General features: G+C 40.5%; 2 protein-coding genes across 3 annotated transcripts in view; both read right to left on the bottom strand.

Moving 5' to 3' along the window:
• Positions 1-268: 268 nt before the first annotated feature.
• Positions 269-7,970, bottom strand: PTS (6-pyruvoyltetrahydropterin synthase). Its single transcript, XM_043899259.1, has 6 exons — positions 7,826-7,970; positions 5,193-5,272; positions 3,911-3,933; positions 3,486-3,542; positions 799-869; positions 269-609 (listed from the first exon to the last, which is right to left on the bottom strand). Exons 1-6 carry the CDS (start codon positions 7,906-7,908, stop codon positions 486-488), a joined length of 438 nt encoding a protein of 145 aa, XP_043755194.1. The 5' UTR covers positions 7,909-7,970; the 3' UTR covers positions 269-485.
• Positions 7,971-13,214: 5,244 nt separating this feature from the next.
• BCO2 (beta-carotene oxygenase 2) overlaps positions 13,215-17,609 on the bottom strand; it is a 71,833-nt gene continuing 67,438 nt past the window's right edge. Inside the window, exons 9-12 of one of the 2 annotated variants that reach the window (XM_043899229.1) lie at positions 16,382-16,519; positions 15,611-15,793; positions 14,585-14,695; positions 13,215-13,466 (exon numbers count right to left, since the gene is read on the bottom strand). In XM_043899229.1, the coding sequence (XP_043755164.1) occupies positions 13,353-13,466; positions 14,585-14,695; positions 15,611-15,793; positions 16,382-16,519 (546 nt within the window). In that variant the 3' untranslated portion in view covers positions 13,215-13,352. The remainder of the gene's footprint in view (positions 13,467-14,584; positions 14,696-15,610; positions 15,794-16,381; positions 16,520-17,609) is intronic. The other variant, XM_043899238.1, reaches the window with a different exon arrangement.

The raw sequence follows: 17,609 nt of genomic DNA, 5'->3' as shown, positions 1-17,609 counted from the left end.
GTGGTTTGTCATTCCATTTTCCAATGGAACACGTTTAGCATATCCTAGAAGTAGTAATCAAGGGAGCTCAATCTACTAGAAATACTATGTAGTCTCTATTTCCAGACTTTGTGGTCACTGGTATTTTTTATAAGATTCACCTACTGTCAGTCTTATAAACATTTTTGCCATTTATATTATACCAAGAAAAAAATGAATACTAAAAATGAGATAATGGGGGGAAAAAAAACAGATTTCTTTTGCTTCCAAATAATTCTACACCAGAACATTTTGCTGAAGTGATTTTAATCTACAGATGAACAACTCTTTAAATGATACTCAGAATACATTACAAACTTGGTTTTAAATTAGATTTGAGTCTAGAACAGGACTCACTCACAGTGATTCCAGAACACAATGTGGAAGTGCAACAGTTAGGTGATGACTTCTTAATTGTTCAAGGGGATAAAGATCTTCAAATATGGATGGAAATTAATCTCTAAGAGTTATTCTCCTTTATAGACTACAATATTATTGTCAGTTTCATATACTTTTACTTTATAAAGAACTCCCACAGGAAGAAATTTCTGGAGGTTTTCCCAGATATATACGGCTACATTTTCTGTTGTGCTGGAGAAGAAAAGGAAAGAAGGTCAAAAGACAAATAAGTGAAACTTCATGTTTAATATTTACAGAGAATAAAAATTCTAGTTTCAAAAGATATCATTACACTAAAAAAAAACTCACACAATAATCAAGTAAAATGTTAAAATAAATTCTTTTTTCTTACTATTTATATAAAGTAAAACAGTCACTCACCTTACAATGTCTGCAAAATACGGCACATCTAGATCCAGATTCTTATGATCAAGGGGCTTCATAATCGCCTCCTACAGACAAAACAAAGGAAAAATATCACTGATTCCATTTATGAATCATATTTCAAAGTGTCCAACCTTCGCCTCTAAATCTTACCTTATCATCTCGTCACTAACTCAGTACTTGCAAGAACTTTGTGTCTTACAAAACAATCTCAGAAAGTTTGAATTTGTAAAATAAAAAAAGGCCTAGCTCTCCATAACGGCTGGATATCCTCATTACTGAATGCAGAGAGGTAAGAAACCAAAAAATAGAGAATTCACTGGTTCTTTCTCATAACAAGCCTTCGTGATTCAAAATTTAGTTTAACACTTCTTGAATTCTGTCCAAAATGATACCACAAGTACTTTTCTCTAACAGTCTCACCATCAGCACAATGCCACAATATAGTTAGTTCACACATTCAATGAGTACTACATTTTATAAAGCAGATTAAGACTGAAATTATGTAAGGTGTTCTGAGTTTCTGCCATAGGAGTAATTTAACAATGACCCTGGGCTCTTAGAAAGAAAACTAAAAACATGTAAAGACTGGCTTCTTAATACACAGCATTTTCTTTGTCAATGGCAAGAATTGTAATTGCCTTATTCTTTATAAACTTTCCCTGGTGGCTCAGATGGTAAAAGTGTCTGCTTGCAATGCGGGAGGACCTGGGTTCGATCCCTGGGTTGGGAAGATCTCCTGGAGAAGCAAATGGCAACCCACTCCAGTACTCTTGCCTAGAAAATTCCATGGATGGAGGAGCCTGTTAGGCTACAGTCTGTGGGGTCACAAAGAGTTGGACACGACTGAGCAACTCCTTTCATTTCACTTTTTGTAAACTTTTACTTTTAGCTATTGAAAAAACCTAAGCAATCTTAAAAAATTAATAAACTAGTGAACATAACAAAAAAGAAATAGACTCACAGATGAAGAAAACTAGTGGTTACCAGTGGGGAGCGAGAAGGGAGGAAGGGTATAAAAGCACAGAGGATTAAGAGGTATGAACTATTACATATAAAATAAGCTATAAGGACATACTCTACAACATGAGGAACACAGCCAATATTTTATAAACTATAAATGGAGTATAACCTATAAAAAATGTCAATCACTATACTGTACACCCATAACATATAATATTATACATCAACTATACTTCAATTAAAAAAAAAGAATTTGTGGAACAATCTAAGTTTCCATATGGTATGGTTCTAAGAAGGGTACATTAATAATAACAATAACAATCATTATCTGAGAAAAATCAGAATCATATAAAAAGAGTAAGTCCTAAGCCAAACAAATTTTAAAATAATGATATCCACATGGATATCAAGAAAATAAACCCTTGTTTAATCTTTGTTTTAACTGAAAACTCCTGTTCGGATCCCAACTTTTCCATTGAGACCTCTCCTACAGGGCTCTTTCTAATTTGTCTCTGTATGTCATAAGCCACTTTTACTAATGTAAAGGTAAAGTATGTGGTATGAAGTGTCCTTCAGGTACGCAAAGATGGGAAAAAAGTGCAGAGCATTTCTCCTCTGGTATTTCACTGTATGCCTGTCTGGGGTGTTTCTTATAAACTTGAATGTATATATATTTATTTTATATCACTAGTGTTTGCAAGAACTTTGTCTTTATAGCTTTCCTAAAGTACTCTGAGCACAACACTGTTCGTTCACTCATTCTCCTATTCATTTATTCAACCAACACTTATTTAACACTTGGTGTTCTTCACCTGCTATAAAGTCATGTGAGCATGCTGTGGCGAAGAGTTATGTCTCATTCATCATTGGATTCCTAGTGCTCAGCTCAAAGACTGATGCAAAGCAGGCAAACTTGTTAAATATATGGAAGATAAGCAACATGAAAGAAGTAATGATTATTCATAATAACATTTTTAATGTTATTTAAATGTCAAATTTTAAAACAAAAGTAAGGAGCAAAGCTGAAGCACAACAAACAGGTAAAATGATGGCATATAAAAACAAAGCTGGATGGAAGGAAATCTACTTCCCGACTTTGCAAAGGATCAATTACACGACTGAGGGCAAGTAGGGGACGTTAACTATTCAGTGTCTCTCACTCTCAGTCAAAGGAAGGAAGAAACTGGCATAGATAACCTCTGCAGTCTCTCACAATCCAAGAATTCTGTAATGATATAAGCAGTACGTCTTTTAATGAAAACCTTCTTTTTTGTTATCCCTATCATCAACTGCCCCAGTGAGTTTAAAGTAAAGCTAGAGTGAATAAAACAGGATAGTATTAAAATCTGTGATTAAAGATGTAAGGAAAATTCACCAATTTCAGAAATAGAAAGCTTCAAGGATAAAGTGTCCTGAAAGAAGGGAAGAATTTGTTAAACAGAGGAAATCAGGATATGTCAACAAAGAAGACAAGATGAGCTCACTACATATCATTCCTGTCACTGTAATACAACCATGACTAATTCCCATTCAGCCATCCCAACACCTTTAGAGGACACTGAAAGAAGTTCCTCCAACTATTAATACTCCCCCATTCCCACACCCAATTCCACCTGAAAGGTCGCAGGACCTCTGACGATACTTGGCTGGGGAAGTGAAAAGGGGGCCATCAAATATTATACTCAGAAGACAGCACAAAACAGCATCCAGCATGCCATTACCTCCATACACTCCTTGAGGTCCGTCAAATTCATGACCATTCCTGTAACAGGATCAATCTAAAGAAGAAACAAAGGTGAGTATTACTACAGTATGCTCTTCAGATTTTAACCTCTGTAAGACTGCAACATGTGCGGAACCTGGTCCCACACTGCCTTCGTCCCCGCGACAATCCATCTCAGCATGGAAACACCAAATCCTCGAGGCTCCCTTTCCACTGCACCGCCCTTCTACCTGTCCACATACAGCACACAATGGACGATGCTTTGGGAGAAGACAGGCCTGAAATGGCAGCAGCTCACCGTACACAAAGACCAACAACGAAGCAACAACGAATCTGAACAGAAGTTTTCAACACAGAATCCATCGCTTTGGCTGAAAGAGGGCCCAGCAATCTGCACAAAACACAGACAAGTTCGGCACGTACCTCTCCATGTACTGTCACCACAACTATGGGGAAGAAAACAAAACAACCAAAAAACCAGCGTGACTTTCAACAGGTTAACATCCAAACACAAGTTAGCAACATAAATTAGGTGTTAGAGCCCAGCTCTACAAAGCTGTATTCCCTCCCACAATGTCTGTTCTTTCGGTTAAGATCTTTTTATCAACTAATGCAATTCGGCCACAGCAGAGGAACTTAAGAGTGCCTGGCCAGGGCTAAAAAGGGTATAAATTTTGCTTATGATGTACTTGGAAGGAATCGCTACTTCAAGATGCCGCTTAATCACTGCCTATAGAAGTAGAAAATGTACAGGAAGACATCCAACTACACGCTGCGCTGCTCCTACCTTCCTGAGCAAGCAAACTACTCCTGGGCCTAAAACGCTTATCCCTTATCTCATAAAACTGTAAACACAGTCTATAGCAATGATTTGTAGATTAACAAGTACTTCTGAAAAAATGTGTACCTGTGGCCAATTCATATCAATGTACGGCAAAAACCATCATACCGCTGTGAAGTAACTCTTCTCCCATTAAAATTAATTAATTTTTAAAAAGTGAAACTTCTGAAAGATCTTGATGATCAGAGTGCTTTGCGAATTAATGACTTTTACATATTTCTTTCAGCTTCATAGAAACACCATTAGGTAATGTGATAAGTGAGCAGACAGAATGAGAGATACAGATCAAGTAAGAGACAGTAACTACACGTGAAAGCCCAATATTCTGACATCTTTTCTGGTCTTTTTACTCCACCATATCATTTGCTGTGATACTCTATGGCTTACACAGCTATCTTTTTTATATCATCTGTATCTCAATAAACAAGTCTCTTGTCCTTGCATAAATTAATTACCTCCTTAGAACACTGCTGTCAAAGTTTTAGACCCAACTTATTTTACTGTCATACAGCATATCTTGAGCCAACATTCTCTTTTCTCAGTCATTACTTACACAGTGAATACAATCTAATTTTAACATTGACCTCGGCAATACCTAATTAGAAGCAAACATGGTGCCAAAAGAATGTCATGTACTGGAAGGCCAAGGAAAAAATTATTTAAACCATTCTGTTTTGAACTATAACTTAAGATACATCCAACTAAGGCGACAGATCTTTTCATTTTGAACTTTCACTTACTTTCTCATTCACGACTCAAGGCATTCACGCTCTGTCCATGGTTTCTTACTCACTAAGACCATAGTTGCTGAACAGTCATTCATCATCATTGAAAGGGCTAAAATTCCACCAGTTTTTCTCTCACCTTTATAATTGTGCCCATGGCCATTTGGGTTGTTGCACTTCCCAAATAATTTCAAGTTTTCTTCATTACTAAGAGATTTGCTGACAAAAAAAAAAAAAACAACAACATGACACAAGTTCTGATACCTTCTCTGTTCCCTACACTTACTGTTTTCTCTAGCCTTTGAAAAACTTCACAACTTACTATTCTTTAGCTCATCAAACAGTCATAAATCCATTTGATTTCACTACTTAATTTTATGTCAGGAACCACAATGTGTCCCCTAATTAGACTACCATACAAATCAGCATACATTAATTCAACATCCTTGTTCCACATAAAAAACTGATCTGCTGAAGACCCTTCCATTTTTCAACTCAACATTTACTGAACACAGTAAGTCCCCCACATATGAAGAGTACCATTCTGAGAGTGTGTTCTTAAGCCCAAAGTTTGCTAAGGTACCCAACTAACATAATCAGCTATATAGTTCTGTACTGTAATAGGTTTAGAAGACTTTTCATACAAAGAATACATAAAAACAAACACAAAAACATAAAACATTTGTAATCTTACAGTACAATACCTTGAAAAGTACAGTAGTATAGTACAACAGCTAGCGTAAAGGGTCCAGCGTCAAGTGAACAGGCAAAAAGAGCTAGTGACTACAGGAGGGAGTTCAGTTCAGTGGCTCAGTCGTGTCCCACTGTTTGCGAACCCAAGGACTGCATGCAGCACACCAGGCCTCCCTGTCCCTCACCAACTCTCCGAGTTTACTCAAACTCATGTCCATTGAGTCGGTGATGCCATCCAACCACCTCATCCTCTGTCGTCCCCTTCTCCTCCCGCCTTCAATCTTTCCCAGCATCAGGGTCTTTTCAAATGAGTTAGTTCCTCGCAACAGGTGGCCAAAGCATTGGAGTTTCAGCTTCAGCATCAGTCCTTCCAATGAATATTCAGGACTGATTTCCTTCGAGGAGGTGGAAAATGGTAGAGCTGAAGGATCGTCGTCAACAGGAGACAAAGAGCAGGCTGCACCTTCACGCACGCCTGACACTGATGGCACAGGTTCTGGTTCCTTGCTGGAACCAGCCGTGTGTCCGCATCTTTAAGAAGTACACAACCTGAAGGTTTGTACAGTGGGGACTGACTGCACCTACTACATACTAGGCATGGGCTGAATGAAGCAGTGGTACACGGTAACTTAAATAAAAAAGAAGATGGTTAACCTCAAGTAGCTTGAAATCTTATTCCTCCTGGTTTGGGGGCGAACGGATATACATGTATGTATGGCTGAATCCCTTCACTCTTCACCTGAAACTACAACATTGTTAATTGACTATACCCCAACAGAAAATGAGTTTTTCAAAAATCTGAATAAAAAACTCATTCCTCCTAAAAAATAATTACATGACCTAGTACATCTCTTTAAATTCTTGCTTTATTTCTCCTCACCTATTGCCTACCTGATAACCCCACCAATCCACTGAGGGGTATTCAAACCCGGGTAAACTTTAAAATTACAATACTCAGTTATTGTTCCAGGCAGAGAACCATTTTCTTAATAGATTTTTGCGCCTATACCTGTCCAGTCAACCGTGCACCTTCAATGAGGCCTTACCGCTCTCATACATTTAAGCTTCCTAATAAATAACCCCTTTCTTTTTGAGATTCTGTTACTTTCCTTTCTCCTGCTCACCTACTTCTTACATTTAGAGTGCTACTGTTGACAAAGTTTTTGCACAAAATTATCTCACTGTACCTGCCACAAAACGGACCAGTTTGTACATTTCAGACAGAAAACTGTGACAGGTCTTGATCACTGCTGCATCCCTGTTGCCTAGCACCGAGATCTAATAACAAATACCGGTCCAGTGAATGAATGGATGGGTGAATCCTGTTAGGTAGAAATTATTATCTTCATTTTATAGACCAAGAAACACACGCTCGGACAGCAGAGCTTGCTAGTGAGTGGCAACACCCTCCTCAAAATCAGCTCTTCACTGCAATCAAGCAGTCTGAGTACTCTGCGTTCAGAACCCCAACTGTGCTTCTAATCTCGGGAAAGTGAACATCCAGGTTCATTTTCTGTTCAGTAACAAGTGGACAAAACTCGTCCTGCTGTAGCGACATTAGCGAGGGAAGATGACGCTTTTGATACATTATAGTAGCTAACACGTATTGAGTGTTTCGGGCTTCCCAGGTGGTACTAGTGGTAAAGAACCTCCTGCAAATGCAGGAGACCCAGGTTCGAGCCCTGGGTCGGGAAGATCCCCTGGAGACGAGCATCGCCACCCACTCCAGTACTCTTGCCTGGAGAATCCCCATGTACAGAGGAGTCTGGCGTGCTCTAGTCCATGGGGTCGCAGACTCAGACACGACGGAAGCGACTTAGCACGCTCTGCCCGTTTACGATGTGCCTGGCACTGAGTAACCTGGGCGAATTCAACTCCCTTCAACATCACAAGGACCCCGATAACCGGGTCAACTCCAGTGGCCACTGCTGTGAGGCCAACAAGAAAGCCTGGCGGCCAAAGGAGGCCGCGGCGCGCACCCAGCCTTTCATCCGCCGCAGCCCCGCTCCTCCCACACCCCGGCCCTCGCCCCGGGGCTCCACGGCCCTGTCCCCACCACCTGTGGAGGGCGCACCCCACCTGTGCAGGCGGTGGGTCGCGCTGAAGGAGACGAGGCGGGACACTCGCGCCCGCCGGTGAGGGCCCGACCCTGCCCCGTTCATGGCTCTGCAAGCCCCCGGCCCGGCCGGCGTCCCCACCCCTCGGCCCGCCGCCAGCCTGGGATGGGCGGAGCCCCGCTTCGCGGCGGCGCAACGCGGCGGGCGCCCAGCAGACGCTCTCTGCCTCTCGCTGCGGCTGGGCTCCCTCTGCCGGCCGGAGGCCGTTAATAGCCGTCCCTTGTGCGTGCCTAGTCGCTTCAGTCTGGTCCGACTCTCTGCGACACTGTGGACCTTAGCTTGCCAGGCTCCTCTGTCCATGGGATTCTCCAGGCGAGGATACTGGAGTGGGTTGCCATGCTCTCCTCCAGGGCATCTTCCCCACTCAGGGATCAAACCGGCCTCTTTTATGTCTCCTGCATTGACAAGTGGGTTCTTTACCATTTTACCACTAGCGCCACCTGGGAAGCCCTAACCGAAGTCCCTTACCATCCTCATCTCTTGGAATAGCAAGCACTCAGAGGTGGGTGTGCCTCAGAGCGATAGAATAAGGTGGTTGGGGGCTTAGTGTCCCTCACTGTTGCCTCTGCTCAACGAGGTCCTTCCCACTCTCTTCTAGAAAGCCCTGGGTTACAGAAACCGCCAGTTGCTGCTTATTCTGAGATGAGTCCCAGGACCAGCCTAAATATAGTTTAAAGGGAGCAAAATTTGAGGGCACGTGGGGTATCACGCAGCTTTCAGAAATACTACCTTTGGACTATTTGTAATGAGTCATACTTATGTTAGGTAGTTAGAATAGGGGAAAAGAGTCCAAAATGGCGGTGGCTAAAAGACCTGGAAGGGAAAGCCCGCGAAAATAGAACAAAGGAAGGTCCGAGAACCCGAGTGAGAACCTCAGGTAAAACCAACAACACTCCTGGCCGGCCCAATTTACATAAGACAGGCCCAGGGACAGAAACATATAAAAAGAGGAGCCAAAGCCCTCTTCTCTCCTTTTGTTATATCTCCCCCGCGCGATGGGGCCATCTTCTCCTTGCGTCTCTGGATCGACGTGCCCTCATGCCTCAAAGATGGATTTTCCTGCTATTATCTAAATAAATAGAGCTGTAACACTGAGCTGTAATACTGATTTATTTAAGAGCTATAACACGGTCCGTTCGAGACCTGAGAGCTATAACACGGTCTGTCCTCCGAGAGCTGTGACCCGCCAAGGGGCTTTAATGTCCGTCACTCCAAATTTTTGTTGTGATGAGACAAAGAGCCGAGGAACATACACTCGCGTGACACTAAGGAGACCGCTCAAGCTGTCTTTATCGTCCACATGCATGCATGGAGCCATTTATCACTCTAGATTGCCACAATGCAAGCACATTCACTTGAGAAACACACAGACATTAGCAATTCTCTGTCCATTGTAGACATCTCCAGAGTGAAAAGATCTTGTTTTCGTGCATCTACTCAAACTACTTACAGTTCCCAGTGTATACCAGGTCATGTCTTTCCTCAATTCATTCTTTCTTTAAATAGTTACCTATTAAATAGTTATCTACTGTGACTGGCACTGTCCTAGGCACTGGAAAGGATAGATAAAACCATGAGTGTGGCAAAAATTAAAGACCCAGTGATGGTTTCTCTCAAATGCCTCATGACTCCAGCTATATATGCTCTTTGTTCTGCATATAAATTATTAATATGCAGCAAATATTCCTCACACATTTTCAAATATTTTTCTCCTTTCCCCCATTGGGTTGGAAATAAAATAACTTTAAATAATTATAAACCAGAGATTTTTGAGCTAGAGATTCACACTCTAGTTCAGTCCTCTCACTTTAGAGATAAGAAAACACAGACCCAGATAAGTGAATTATTTATCCAAGATCACTTATAAGATAAATGTTTCTCAGGTGTTGACTGCATGGGAAATAAACACTCTAACCTCTAACACTGCCCTTGTTCTGAATACAGTTTAAGGAATCAAAACAAAAGGTAAAATGGTAGAAAGAATTTCTGAGAAGTTGCTTTACTTATTTGCTTTAGTAAAATATGTCACAGTATTTGCAGGGTTCTTGCTTTATTTTATTGAAGCTAATTCTATACGAAGACACTCACCAAATTCACCCTCAAATTCACTGGGGCACAAGCCCCTGTGGTGAGTTTCTATTGTATTCAAATACAATAATGAATTTGCATTCATCCTGTTACAAATTGAATTGTGTCCTCCTCAAAGTTAAAGGTGTTGACGTCTCAACCCTCAGTACCTCAGAATATAGCTTTTTTGAAAATAGTCTGCAGAAGTAATAAGGTCACTAGGGTGCACCCTAGTCCCTTTTCCCTTCACTTGTATACCACATACTTCTTTCCCTGAGTCTTTGGACACTGGCTAGTTATGAGTTGAACTTACAGAAAGGAAGAGGCCCTCCATAGGGTTTGAGCCTCAGTCATGCTCTCCTGTGCTTAGTCACTTGGTCTGTCTGACTGTTTGCAACGCCACGGACTGTAGCCCACCAGGCTCCTCTGTCCATGGGATTTTCCAGGCAAGAATACTGGAGTGGGTTGCCATGCCCTCCTCCAGAGGATCTTCCCAACCCAGGGAAACCCAAGAATACTGGAGTGGGTAGCCTATGCCTTCTCCAGGGGATCATCCTGACCCAGGGATCAAACCGGGGTCTCCTGCCTTGCAGGTGGATGCTTTACCAGCTGAGCTACCAGGAAAGCCCCAAGCCTAAGTCATATGCTCATTCAATTTCCAGAACTTTGTGCACTGGTTTACCAGCCATACACACTTAGATTATAAAATGTTGTTGATCCTGTTTTGTCTTCTCCTTCGAGAACTGTGTTGATGGCAGGGCCAAGGCAGAATCCAGGCATTTTTGGACCAAAATCTTATTTTTATACTGCTAATCTTCATACGTTTGAGATTCACTCATTGTGTAGTAGGACAGAGTAAAGATTTATAAAGAGAAGAAAGACATGATCAGATACATCTATCTACCTCCCAGATGTCAACTGTAGTCTTCTTCACCCTTCAGATCCAAATAAGATCTGGATAAAACTTCCATGTTTTGTCTGGGGGAATACAATGCCTTTTCAAAGACTCCTGTGAATATCAAGGGGTTTATGTTCTCATGGTTATCTCAGCCTCTAAGCTCCCACGTCTGTTGTATTAAGTTCTGTTTAGGCATCTTCTTGTACCTACTGCAGTTGTTCTGTATCTCACCAACCCAGACATGAAACATAGAACTTTTATTTCCTTGCCACAGTGCAAACCCCAACATGTGGCATTTGTATGTATGCAACTCTCTGCTAAGGTGAATAGGGTTTGTGATGTTTATAATAACCCTCAAGGAAAACTGAGAAGAAACTATGTTGGTCCAGGACTGTACAGTGAGCCTAACAAGTTCACATTGCCCCAAACTACATGTTTGCGGGGGAAGCGCGGGGTTCCTCCAGCAACATTCAATGTGCACAAGGAGCGTGCAAAGTGTAACTGGCCTGGGCTTGGAGTATAACTGAAGGAAAAGAGAACAACGTATTTGGGCATATGGTTTAAGTGACAGATCTAGCCTGATCTGGGCTGTTGGTAAAAACTGATAGGTTTTAGAAATGCAAAGATTATATGGTCTCTAGTGCCACCTGTTGCCCAACTAAATGAAGAAATACTAGGTTGGTTCAAAAGTAATTGTGGTTCTGCACTGCTGAACTTTGTCTTTTGATATTGGAATACATTCTTGAATAAATGTGGTTATGTTATACATCATTTTAATACACATTTCTTGCTTTATTTTTTTTTGCTATGACTTATTACTTGTTTATTTTCTATTTATTTTAGACTAGGGAAATGAGGTTAGACAAAAAGTAAATTCAAATGGATTTTTTATTCAAGTCCAAAATGGGCAGTAAAGCAGCAGAGACAACTTGCAACATCAACAACACATTTGGCCCTGGAACTGCTAATGAACATACAGTGCAGTGGTGGTTCAAGAAGTTTTGCAAAGGAGACAAGAGCCTCAAAGATGAGGAGCATAGTAGCTGGCCATCAGAAGTTGACAATTACAAATTGAGAGCAATCATCAAAGTTGATCCTCTTAAAACTACACAAGAAGTTGTTTAAGAACTCAGTGTTAACCATTCTACAGTTGTTTGGCATTCGAAGCAAATTGGAAAGGTGAAAAAGTTCAATAAGTGGGTGCCTCATGAGCTGACCAGAAATCAAAAAAAAAAAAAAAATTGTTATTTTGAAGTATAGTCTTCTCTTATTCTATGCAATAACAACAAGCCATTTCTCAATCAGACCAGCTCAGTGGTTGGCACAAGAAGAAGCTCCAAAGCACTTCCCAAAGCCAAACTTGCACCAAAAAAGGTCATGGTCACTGTTTGGTAGTCTGCTGCCTGTCTGATCCACTACAGTTTTCTGAATCCCAGTGAAACCATTATATCTGAGAGTATTCTCAGCAAATCAGTGAGATGCACTAAAAACTGCAAGGTCTGCAGTCAGTATCGGTCAACAGAAAGGGCCAAATTCTCCATGACAATCCTGGACCGCAGGTCACACAACCAATGCTTCAAAAGTTGAATGAATTGGGCTTCAAAGTTTTGCCTCATCCACCATATTCATCTGCCCTCTTGCCAACTGACTGCCACTTCTTCAAGCATTTCAACAACTTTTTGCAGAGAAAATGCTTCCACAACCAGCAGGAGGCAGAAAATGTTTTCCAAGAGTTCATTGAATCCTGAAGCATGGGTTTTTACACTTATTTCTCATTGGCAAAAATGTGTTGATTGTAATGGTTCCTATTTTGATTAATAAAGATGTGTTGAGCCTACTTATAATGATTTAAAATTTATGATCTGAAACTGTGATTACTTTTGTACCAACCTAATACCAACTTTTCATGAATCTCTGAGGAACCAGACACCTGAAGATTAGGAAAAATGCCTGATTTTAACAACATCCCTCAAAACAACAGCCTCCTAAGCCTGAGCTGGGGGCAGGATAGGAGGTGGTAGTGGGTGGTTCAACTGCAGTGGCATCTGCTTGGACAGCAGAAAAGTAGCCGTTTTAACATCCTCTGTGAGTACTTAGAAGCAACAGGTAGGCTGTGATGGGAAAAAAAGGGGGGCTTTTTCAGACCTATATTCATATTCTACTAGCTAGATTTATTTTTATTTCTTCTTCCAAGTATGAGAACCTCTGTTACCCATCTATCTGGTGGTGACAATTTTTAGTTTTTGATCCAGGTCTAGTTTTTCTTTCATGTATCTTTATTGCCCATAAGATATTTCCAGTAAATATAAATTTAAAACTCTCTTTAAAAGTTGTATCAATGCTTAAGGTTTTCAAAGAAGATCCCTAAGAAAATATAACACCATAATTATCTCATGAATTCAATTTTTAATAGAAATTTTAAAAGCAGATGTCTACTGTTTGGAAGGTAAGGTACACTTTTGCTCTCTCTTATGTAGAGAGCACATTCATTCAAACCTAGTTATCAGAGCTTGTGGCTGTTCCATCAGATGTTCACGAAGGTGCCATGGAACCCATACGGCATTTGCACAGGCACTTCGGCTCGGCCCAGTTCTTCAAAGTTCTTGGCATCCAAGACAAGGAGAAAATTTCTTTCATTCTAGAAAAGGAAGGACAATGCTGAAAATTCTCTTTGTTTCTATCAGAAATCTGTTTCCTCTAGTGGGCTGTAAAATTCCTAAGGGAGAGACTATCTTTCTCATCTTCATATCCATTCCCAGCACTGGGCACAGTGCCTTGCTGATTCATTCACTAAGTGTTTGCAGAATGATGAACTGAACAAAACAAAACAAAACAAAAAAAAAAAGGAAATTATGGCTGAAGAAGTTGATACCTAGAGCAAAGAAATTACATTTATATTTATCATCTTCATAGAATCTCTTTGGGTTTAAGGATCTTCCTACCTGCCACCTTTCCATCTCCTAAGAGATATAAAAATTCTTTCTTCCAAAAAAAATGCCTCCATTTTGTGTTGTTCTGGAGCTTTTCAAAAGGTAGCATTGCAAGGCAGATTGAGATTTGCCCTGGTCTAATTACAGGAGTGGCAAACACATTGTATAAGGACTAAGTCCCAAGCCCATGGCAGACATTACTAACTGATTACACTTTTCTCACCAAAACCTTAAAAAGCGTCAGAATCCTATACCTAGGCAGCTACTTATAAATGATCAAAGTTGAAACTCAAAGTGAATCTATCAGCCACAAGGCTTCCCTCGACAAGAAATTAGATATCAAGATTATTGAGACACTAGCTCGGAGGCTATCACATTAGATTTTTTGGTCTCTCAATTAAAATTGGCAGCACAGATGGTGGTATAAAATATTAGACTAGAATTCAGAAGACTGGGATTTAAATACTGGCTTTACAACTATAAGATCTGATGCAAGTCTCTTTCAACTTCCTTAGGTTACAAATTCAACATGTGTAAAATGATACCCACAAAGCTGTTTTGATGACTAAATAAGATAATACGTATGAAAGTAGTTTATAAATAAATTCCTATCCAAATGTAAATTATTATGATTCTACAAGTAGAACTTTAAAACTGTAATAAGGTACTTACTAGGATAAAAGGGTATCTAAATAATAAAGAGAGAAACAAAAGGGAGAAGGTGTCAAACTGGAATCAAAATAAACCATCAACAGCATCAATAAATATAACCCTCAAAGGGCCCAGTGCTACTTTTCTTTCTGACTAGTGGTGGAAATACATTTACCTGGTTCGGGGTGATCACCACAGAAAGAATGACCCCATCATCTTCTTTATTGGTTCCTGGTACCGGAACAAAAACAGGTTCGGAGGGATAAAAGCCATCTTCTCTCCAAACCTGCAAGTCCCCAAAAAAGTGTTTGATAGAAGACTGGTTATGAACTGGAAGTGTTCTATAGCTTTTGTCAGTCCCAGAATGAATCTGGCTTCCAATACAACAGTCCAACAGTGGAAGAATCAGGCTTACTGAATTGAATATAGGAGAGGGAGCCTTTGCAGTGGCAAATTCCATCATCATCAAACACAAGTTGTATAATTATAATTTCCCATCAACCGGAAATAGAGGTGTCCCATAATTTCCCTCAAAATACCATCAAGCATAGAATTATTTTTCTGGGCTTGTGGTTCATTTAGATTCCCTAGAGGGAACATACCCCTAATTCCATGGTCCTCAGATTTAATAGAAGTAAGTGGCTGCCATTTGAGCAACATGGACGAACCTAGAGATTGTCATCCTGAGTGAAGTAAGTCAGAGAGAGGGGAAATATCATTTGACATTCCTTGTATGTGGAATCCAAAAAGAAATTAAACAAATGGACTTATTTATGAAACAGAAACAGACTCACAGACTTACAGAACAAACATGATTGTTGGGGAAAGAACAGGGGAAAGGGAGAGTTAGGGTGTTTGGGATCGACATGTGCACACTGCTATAATTAAAATGGACAACCAACAAGGTCCTAATGTTAGTACAAGAAATTCTGCTCAATATTAGGTGGCAGCCTGGATGGGAGGGGAACTTGAGAGAGAATGGATACATGTATATGTATGGCTGAGTGCCCTTGCTGTCCACCTAAAACTCACAACATTGTTAATGGGCTGTATTCCAATATAAAATAAAAAGTCTTTAAAAAAAAAAAAAGGTAAGTAGCTGCTTTCAAATCTCAAGATCTACCTTAAACAAAACAGGAATTAATTCAAAGGGCAGAACATGTCTTTAAAGAGTTCAGAAAAGGAAACGGAATTTCATTACCATCAGCGTCTTGTTCATCACGTCAACCTTGATCAGAGAATCACCCACCAGATGCCGGAAGCCACAGCCATAGAAGAACTGATACTTTTTGCCACTGAATTGGCCATAGTTGATCTGGGGAAATTCAATACCTCCTTCCTCTTCTAGGTCCCCAGGATATAGATTTTCATAAGAGCACCAAATCTAAAAGAGGGCACAAAAGAACTGATTGCTTAATTCATACTTTCTTTAGGTCAGTATGGGGGCTAACACCATATAAAAGTTTGTGACAGGGCTTGAGAATTGAGGTTCTACATCATTTTTTAAAATATTGTTTCTCTTTTCATCATGCGTAAGAACACATAAAAGATTATTGGGTTTTGTGATTAAGTTGTCAAATGGCATAGGAGGTGGACATGGGTTTTTATTTTACTAGAGCTGAGACACTGATAGCTATATAGTGATATGTAAGCACAAACCATCTAAAAGGTGGGGATGGTCAGTGCCAATCTTAAATACTTAGACATGTCATGACAATTTGAAAGCTGTATAAACCTGTTTCAAGACACAAAAGGGATAGGTAAATACAGTGCTCACTCCCACCTAGAATTCTGCAACTCTTTTGCAAGCCATGCTCCATGATCCTACCCTGCTCAGCTGAATGTCATGAAACTTGCTGGGCACCAAACACTGCGGAGAACAGCCACACTACATAGTCACACTACTTTACTGGTGGATAAAGAAACACTGCTGAGGGTCAAAGTCTTAGGCTAACGTCCATTCATAGCATACCTTTCCATCAGCCTGTTTCACAGCACTGGCTGAAGAATAGGACAACGGGCTGAGGTTCTCTCCCTCAGGGGCATTCAAATCGATATGTAAGGGCAAAACAAACCGTCGAGGGAAAGATCTGGCTACTGAATTATAGACCTGTTTAGGAGAGAGAAGTAAACAGATGAGAAAACTGTCATGCATAGAATAACAGCACAGCCCAATCATTGAGATCCAGTCAACATTATTGGCATTTCTAAGTAACTGCATAAACAATCATTTTCATTCATTCATTTACTCATCGAACATCAGTTGAGTACCTTCTCTAGACCAAGCATTGTTTTAGACACTGGGAATACAAAACAGTTTCAGGCCTTATATTCTAGTGGAGGAAGAATGGTAATAGATAAGAAATAAAATATATGCCACTTAAGTAGTATCAAATAAATAATGATTATACACTCAAGTCAGATAGTGATAAGTGCCATTAAGAAACACACTGAAGGGTGTGGGACTACAGTGTAAAATGGGTGCTTCCTTCCTCAGGTTTGGTCTTTCTCTATGGGGCTCTGGAACTTCAGTGATTGAAATTACTCATGTAGGGGCTTGTGCTTATGTGCTGATCCCAAACAAACACTCTGGGCAACCAGCTTGGGTGGTCTTCCCTGGCAGGCAGCATTTCACACATATCACAATCAGTTGCTGGAGCAATTAGGCAAGTCCTAGGAGAGGGCTCTTGGAAGCACGCCCCTGGTTTCCTCTAAACTTCATCCCATATATCTTTCCTTTCTGTTGATTTTTCTGGGACCTATGAGCCCTCCTAGTGAATCATCAAAACAAAGAACAGTTTTGGGGGCCCCTCAACACAGCCGCTCTGCAGAGATGATGTTTAAGCAGGAGACCATAATAAAATAAGTGTCTTTTCTGACAGTAAGAATGGTTTAAGCACATCTTCCTTTCTGGAAATACTCTAACTGTATCATTTTATCCTATATACCTAGTCCATATTATCTCTGTAACATGCAGAAATGTTTTCAATACTCCTACTAAGTAAAGATTTAGTGTTGTTTTTAAGCTCCATAAAGAATTAGCTTTGAGGATTCCTCTGGCGGTCCAGTGGCTAATAATCCACGCTCCCAAAGCAAGAGTTCCAGGTTTGACCCCTGGTCAGGGAACTAGAGCCCACATGCCTCACTAAGAGTTCACATGCCACAACTAAAGATCATGCATGCTACAACGAAGATCAAAG

Source organism: Cervus elaphus, chromosome 1 (assembly GCF_910594005.1).
Source record: "Cervus elaphus chromosome 1, mCerEla1.1, whole genome shotgun sequence".
Lineage (NCBI taxonomy): Eukaryota > Metazoa > Chordata > Mammalia > Artiodactyla > Cervidae > Cervus > Cervus elaphus.
The sequence above is the reverse complement of the archived record's forward strand: the minus strand, read 5'-3'. Positions and strand labels throughout refer to the sequence as shown.

What these genes read in the sequence shown, in the direction of transcription:
- PTS (XM_043899259.1), bottom strand. Translation starts at nt 7,908, where the DNA reads ATGAACGGGGCAGGGTCGGGCCCTCACCGGCGGGCGCGAGTGTCCCGC. An exon ending in GCGACCCACCGCCTGCACAG is followed by an intron (nt 5,273 to 7,825) that starts GTGGGGTGCGCC and finishes TTTTTTTGTCAG; the next exon opens with CAAATCTCTTAGTAATGAAG. An exon ending in TGGTGACAGTACATGGAGAG is followed by an intron (nt 3,543 to 3,910) that starts GTACGTGCCGAA and finishes TTTCTTCTTTAG; the next exon opens with ATTGATCCTGTTACAGGAAT.